This window comes from Periplaneta americana, chromosome 2 (assembly GCF_040183065.1).
Source record: "Periplaneta americana isolate PAMFEO1 chromosome 2, P.americana_PAMFEO1_priV1, whole genome shotgun sequence".
NCBI classification, from domain to species: Eukaryota; Metazoa; Arthropoda; class Insecta; order Blattodea; family Blattidae; genus Periplaneta; species Periplaneta americana.
Genome location: NC_091118.1, coordinates 150069467 through 150077158, shown reverse-complemented (window position 1 = coordinate 150077158; position 7692 = coordinate 150069467). Strand labels below are relative to the sequence as shown.

The window sequence follows — 7692 nt, the reverse complement described above, 5'->3', positions numbered from 1 at the left end:
GGCAACTACGCCAGGAGATAATGTGGTACGGTTGCCAGTTCCTTCCTCCCTCCATTGCATACATCGCAGACTAGTAACATATTACACTAATCAGACTTCAGATATATATATATATATATATATAATTGTGTATGTATGTATGTATGTATGTAATGCTCAATCAGATTGATTCAACATCTGGCAGACCAGCACAAAGTCCCCATAGAGGATTTAAAATTTACAAGTTTTTTTTTACAAACATTTAAATGTTTCCAATTCATAATAGAATTTTCCTCATTACAAATGACACACTGAGGTGATGGTAAAATACCCAGTTTATTCCGCCAGGCAGTCGTGTCCTGTGGCAATCCTTATGGCAGTTACAATATAAATTAATTAATATTATAAACAATAATATTGTCCTTATTCTGACATCGTCGAGAGAGATGTAGTGCAATAAATGAACTTACCAATCAGCCAGGACCTCAATCAGAGATAAGTAGACCTAGTAGTAGTGGTAAGTGATAAACTGATAATAGTAGCGTAAACCTATATCAAGGCTTGGTGTCTTTGAATTATATTATTCTTATATTCATCCACCACGGCCGATTGGGCATCTAGTTTATAGAGTCCGCGCGCGCCTTGAAACGAGAGACCCCTGGTGGAAGATACAAAAAACAACTTGAGATTGTCTTTTGTCGAGATATCGATTTTTCTCTTCGCAATGAAGGTTGTCGTCTGGATACTGGAAATGTAACTACGCTGAAATTGATTGGTAGTTTAGACAATGATTTGCGTTTAATATGAGTCTAGTGTTATTGTAAAATGACAATTAAAGTTCTCTGAAAATATACCGATTACAAAACGAAAACAACCGACTAAACTGTACAAGTTATACAAACCTCGAGACAACTTACGGTGAGTGTTGCATACTCACGTCCGTGTGATGTTTTGTGAATGATGCAAGAATTATACATATTAATATAATCTTAAATTCATAAGGATATACAGTTTCCTTAGCTGTGAAATAAAAAGATACAGTGTATAGTATGTGCTGACATGCTAGTGATTGATAAACACATTCTTTGCAATAAGATTGTAGTTACGTAAATTACACATAACCTTAACCAGTATAACAAAGCATGTTCTTGTTCATTCATTGCAGGTGTTAGTCTTCACAAGGTGTAACTATGGAGGAATACGCTCGAGAACCATGCCCGTGGCGTATTGTGGACGATTGCGGAGGTGCATTTACTATGGGTTGCATTGGTGGTGCCGTATTCCAGAGTATAAAGGGCTTCCGTAATGCACCAAGTGGAATGAATCGTCGATTACTAGGCAGTTTAGCGGCAATAAAACAACGTTCACCCATAATTGCAGGCAATTTTGCAATATGGGGAGGTATGTTCTCCACGATCGACTGTACATTGGTACATTTTCGAAGAAAAGAGGACCCTTGGAATTCAATAATCAGTGGTGCAGCCACCGGTGGTATTCTAGCAGCAAGAAATGGTCTACCGGCAATGGCAGGCAGTGCTATAATTGGAGGTGTTTTGTTAGCCCTCATTGAAGGTGTTGGAATATTATTTACACGACTTTCTGCAGAGCAGTTCAAACCGGCAAACCCAATCCTAGAGGACCCATCTCAGTTGGGACCGACACCCGGCCCTTTTCAACAGCAGCAACCAAATTATTAGTTAAACTGGACAATTTAGTAGCAATGCCTATTTACGGACTCCTACAACCCAACACAAAATTAAACGTATAATGTATATATTTGTAGTGAAAATAAAAGCCACTTCACCTGCCATATTATGACATCCCAGTCTTTCAATTAATGTTTTAAAATTGGTAAGATATTTATATTTATTCTAGTAGAATATACCTAGCTAAATACTTTAACATAACGTTTAATAGAAATACTGTTAATTTAGTATTTTGAATTCTTCTGAATTTGTTTTATGAATTAGTTATGTGCAGGGGCGTATTTTGCGGGCTACCGGTGGTAGCCCAAGGAAATTACAAAAGAAAAAGTTTATAATATAACATAATGTAATAATTTTGTATTATTAGTTTTACCATAGTAATTAAAATTAAAGTAATTGTTAGATATATTTTGTGTAATAATAGGGTCAGCGGTAGCCCAAACCCTTTAACCAGTATACGCCTCTGGTTATGTGCTATATCGGAGAGATTGAATGTGTTACTTTTGATTTAGGACATATTTGTAAAGAGAAAGATACTGTTTCCAAGAATGCTGCAAAGATTGCGGTTAGACTACATATTAAAAGCTTTACAGTAAATGCAATCAGTTGATCTGTATAGCTGACATTAGATGTATTTTGGAATGCATTGCATATTTATTATAGCCTATGTAATATAATGTTTTAAGTGTAGCAAACTTTCTATAAGTGTACTTGAAGTAGCTGATTTTGTATTTCGTCCAAAATTCTTTAGTTTTGTTTAAAGCAAAAAAATTAAAATCACTGCACCAGATCCTGTTTCCCTAAGAAATATTGTCTATTTATAATAGTGTTGAGAATTATATGCACTAAAACCCTAAAATATTCATGCAGTATGGGTTTACATATGCACTAGAAGCTGAAGAGCTGGCAAATTTATCATAGTATAGGATCGTACAAAATATAAAACTAGCCATATAATAGGACAATATTCAAATCATTGGCTTAAAGAAAAAAAACCAGTTACGTGCTGTAATTTCTTAGTTATTGTCTTATTAACTACTGCTAATTTAGTTAAAACCAATTTGATAAATACAATTCATTTTCTTTCATGGTTGTATGAAACTTTGTAGCATAGTAATCTTTTCCATGTTTTCGGGATCCAACTTGCTTCTCTTGTCTGTGAAAATAAACTTGTGCATAGAAAAAGATCTTTCCACATCACAAGTGAGGGGACAAAATTTATACTAATTTGCTAACACAATAGAATTAATGTCCACATCACTATCGTATCTTTGAAGCAACTCTAATGTAATCTTTAACGAGTTAAATGTATTACTAAAATGCAGAAAACTAGAAAAAAGTTTTCGGCACAAAACATATTTAAAATATGCTCTTAACATCGAATTTACGCAGTAGTACAAAATATGCACATATACACAACAATGTGTCATTCATTTTAATGAAACGTGTAATTACCAAGCTTTATTAAGATACAAATATGCATTTGCATATATTTCTCATCACTAATAATAACCTATGACGAGAAAATATCACTTTCAGTATTACTGATACAATGTGATGCCTAACAAATAGGTAAACATTGGGGATACTACCCATCTCTTGTTAATTAACCGGTGCTCATTCGACGAACTAGCAGAGTAGAATTCGACATTACCCCTCTATGAATGCTTTGATTCCCTCAAAGCTCCATGCTCCTCTCTATAACCTCCTGTGATGTATACTACAGTGGCAATGTCATTGATCAGCAGTTATGTAACATGGGAAGCGTAGTCCAGTTTTTTTAGTACTTAGAATGATCCAGGTAAAACGTAAAAATAAAAGACTGTTGATGACTGTATGTTATAAATTCCAGACACTCCAAAATAATTCCGACAAAGTAATTACATCTTTGACATATTTGCCCCGATAAGCTACAATGTACAAATATTTTCGAAGGATTGTTCAGTCTATAACTTACCCTACTTTATATTGACTTTGGGTCTAGCCAAGCATTTAAAATACTACGGAAATATGTGAAGGACAAATGTTTTTGTTGTTACAGCATCATCAGGTCTTGAATTCGTGTAATGTTTATGGACACCTATATTGATAATCGTGTACAGTACGATTATTTAGTCCTGACAGTCGCCGACAATGTGCACCTGGGTCAGGCGAGTCCATTAAGTTATGCCAAGAGGTGTTCGGGTTAGTCAGTCGCTTGCATTCGGAGCGATTGGATGTCACACGTGCAATAGAGCAGTGTGTTTCTAGTACAGTTAAGCTGTACTGCACTTCTATAGCGACTACTGTTATTGAAAGTTATCTTGAACCTTCTGAGCAGGGGCAGAGGGAAGGAAGTGCGTAACGCCGGTGGAGCCAACTGAGTTGTTTGCGCATGCTCCGCAGCATAATCTCTTGTCAAGAAACATAGTACTATTTCCTTTACTGCGTACCAGTAGTGTTACCATGGAGCAGGAACCACAGGGTAGTAATTATGGTGAAATCACACCACCGCGGAGAAAAAGTAACACTGTTATCCACTGCGGAGAAAGAGAAATTATCGCAAATATAATTAAGTGTTGCGAGGAGGAAAAATTAAACAAATATTTACTGGAACCTCTTGCTAAGGAATATGAGAAAGCGGCTAAATACTCTGGCAAAAGTATTAGTTCCGTGAAGAGAATTAAAAATAATATTGAATTACAACCGAATGAACCTCACACTACTCTGGGAAAGAATAGGTATGTAATGTTTGGAAATTATTGCTATAATAGTTATGTACAATAGTGTGTGTATTGAGAGTGACATAATGAATTACTGTTGCAAGTTATTATTTTCTTATAGTTCTACTAAACATATTATTTCATTCCAGAATTAGACTTGTGTAAAGTTGAAGTGGACGACTTCGATCAACATGTCATTCGGGATATAATCGAAGACTTCTATCGTGTTCAGAAAGTAGTACCTACGATTAAGAAGATAATTCCGAATGGATGATGCCATTGGCGAAATAATTAATTTTGGACCAAGTGATGATGGCAGCAATAATAGGAATATGGATTGTGTATAATTGTAAATTAATGTAAATTCAAATAATAAGCCTGTAAAATATTGTTATAAGAATATGTACATATCAGCTGTAGGTGTAAGTCATGTAGGCCTAGATAATGTATAGAAATAGCTGTAGTAACTCCTCCATTGCCGGTCCCCAGCCCGGATGAGAGAGGAGTGTACACACGATTATATTTAAATACTTACTCATTACAGGTTAATTAAAGCTTGCTACGAAACTATGTTGTCCTCTCAAAACCGGAGTATCGAGAGAAGATGATGTCTGTAGTGAATCGAGTTCTTTTACAGTAGAGAGCCGTAAGGTGAAAGAACCAACGTTTTCTGAAAAGATCCATGTTACCCGAGGGAGGGCATCCTTGCTGTGCCATTACGTTGATGAGTACATGCCGTACCGAGCAGTTCCAAAGACAGACTTAGGGGATGTAAGTTTCAAGATAACTTGCAATGACAATACTTGCTCTTATCTCTACTCCGGAGCTCTCCCCACTACTACTCCTATTACTTCCCCTCTTTCAAGTCGCTGAGCTGACAGGACTAAATAATCTGTCTGTATGTATATAATGCCAAGATGAATAATCCTCACAATATGTCACAAAGTTGTCCAACTAATTCCATAATATTCGAGAGTGTGAACACATAAGCTTAAGTAATTAACTCTTCTAACTTAAATGCATGTTATGTAAATTGAATGAGTTTGCTGTATGCTGTTTTTATTATGCAACCAAGCTCAGAATGGGATTGGTGAGTTTGAGAACTACAACTTTCTTACACTTGCATTTCGGCTGTTGGCTCTCTCGCTTGCTACAGTAGCACTGCCAATCCATTCTATTACGAGCGTGAGTGAGTAAGATAGCCTATATGAGGAGCAAACTTTCAAAAGAGACTTTGTCCACAAAATAAAAAAATTGAATATAATTTTGTTTTCCTATTAGAAAGATCACTATACATTTCAGTACACTCATACCAATAAAAAAAAATGTATTTCTCGTGTATAACACAATGTAAAAATTGAGGTTTATGTTTTTTATTTATTTATTTTTTCAAGAACAACCATGTCCGCAAACTGAATACAATCAACCACGACTCTGTTACTTCCAGCAAATCACAGCCGGGTTACCATGGAAACCAATGTTCCAAAATGAATTGCATGTGCTCCATTAAAGCTGACTCATGCATTTTGGTAAGGTGGTATGTTTGCAATATTCAAATAAATTGTTTAGTCAACTGTCTGAAGACAAGTTTGAACTTCATAAGTTACACCAGTAAGACATCACTTATGAGGCAACTAAGCCAAGAGACAATTGGGTAGGGTGCCCAGTTCCTTGCACCCTCCGTTGCATACATCACTGACTAGTAACATATTACACTACCGAACTTCAGATGTATACAAACAATATTGTCCTTCCTCTGACACAATAATCGTCAAGTGAGATGTACAGTTACATCCTTATTCTGGGGAGATCTTCAATTGCCATGGAATCTGATTGCACTGTGAGTGTAGAGAATACTAATCACGAGACCAGAAAGAAAGGTGAGTGTTTGAATGGAAGAGAAGTTAATAAAATAAGGAAGTACATTGAGTAGTCTGTGGGGATAACTGGTTTATTCAAAGTCTCGCAACACAGTTTGTCCTCTGTTTCAGTGAAGTAATAGACCTAATTATTCTATTCCACATCAGGTGTTTATTTACAATTTGTATGTCCATACAGAATCAATTCGTACTGTCAGATTATTTCAAGAGAATTTCCCATGTGTTCGAGTCCCAAGTCAGATGATTCCTAGATTAGTTAATAAATTTCGTGAAATGAGAAGTGTTCTTGATAAGAAGCGAAGAATTTTTTTTTTTTTTTTTTTTTACATTGGGGAATTTAATTGAAGTGAATTTATTATGGCAGGCAAAGTAACTATCTCATGCCCCCATGTTTATATTGCTACCTATGCACTTCATTAGAACCAGGTACCCAGCTGTTAGCCCTGTGAACTTACAGCATATTTATTTTCCCCTATTATATTATAGGTGACATACGGTGTATAAAACTAATCCACACACTTTAGACAATATTAAGGATAACATTCGCCATGAGATCAAATTCAGTTTCTCAAAGAGAACTAAGAAAACTGATGGGTAATTTCATAACAAGATGCCAGAAATGTACTGAAAATGAAGGCAGGCAGTTCCAGCATCTTCAGTGACATGGGTAAGTACATAAGAATTTATTGCACAGTCACTCTAGCTTGTTAAACACCGGGCTCTCATATTGCAAGGCCAGCAGGAAGCGATAGCTTATCAGTCAAGCAGGAGCCCACCTCAGCTTCAGTGCCATGATATATGGATGACCCATTCCATACAAATATATAGTGTTCTCTTTCACTACAAACCTAGCAATCTTTCCTATTTTCTGCCTTCCTCTTAGATTCTGCATATGATGCATATATCTTAAAGTCGTCTATCATCTGATATCTTCAACAGCAATCAGAAATAAGTGTGCAAAATTTCAGACATCTAGGATTAATAGTTTCCGTTTTATGTGTACTTAAATGTGAAAAAGTTTGACAAGGGATTTAAGAAAATCCCAAGGATTGCTTGAAATATCTATATTCGAATTAAAGTAATAAAATGCAATATGTACTTTTTTAGGGCTGTAACATATGTAGTTTCATATTCTTAGACCATAGATCCAGTATTTCCATGACTATTGTATGGAAAAACTTTATACACACAAAGCAAAATGAACTACGTGGAAAACCATAAAATTTTTACAGTTCTGTTTCCATGGTGCCACAAGTGACATCAGAGCAAATCTTTCATGTCAAATAGTTATTTATGTATTTAGGGAGGTAAATAGCTTTTACTAGTTGAGGACAAGTTTGCATCCGAGCAATAGAGAGGGCTGCAATTAAGTAGTCTGAGACTAGAAAATTCTACTCAATTCAGGAATTGCATATAATGGTTGTT

The 7692-nt window shown here is 35.7% G+C and overlaps 1 protein-coding gene across 1 annotated transcript; it reads left to right on the top strand.

Annotated features, from left to right (window-relative positions):
* The first annotated feature begins 712 nt into the window (after positions 1-712).
* On the top strand, positions 713-1799 carry LOC138694704 (mitochondrial import inner membrane translocase subunit Tim17-B-like). Its single transcript, XM_069818694.1, has 2 exons — positions 713-897; positions 1145-1799. The coding sequence occupies exon 2, from the start codon at positions 1170-1172 to the stop codon at positions 1674-1676; it is 507 nt and encodes a 168-aa protein (XP_069674795.1). The 5' UTR covers positions 713-897; positions 1145-1169; the 3' UTR covers positions 1677-1799.
* The last annotated feature ends 5893 nt before the right edge of the window (positions 1800-7692 follow it).

What these genes read in the sequence shown, in the direction of transcription:
- LOC138694704 (XM_069818694.1), top strand. Translation starts at nt 1,170, where the DNA reads ATGGAGGAATACGCTCGAGAACCATGCCCGTGGCGTATTGTGGACGAT.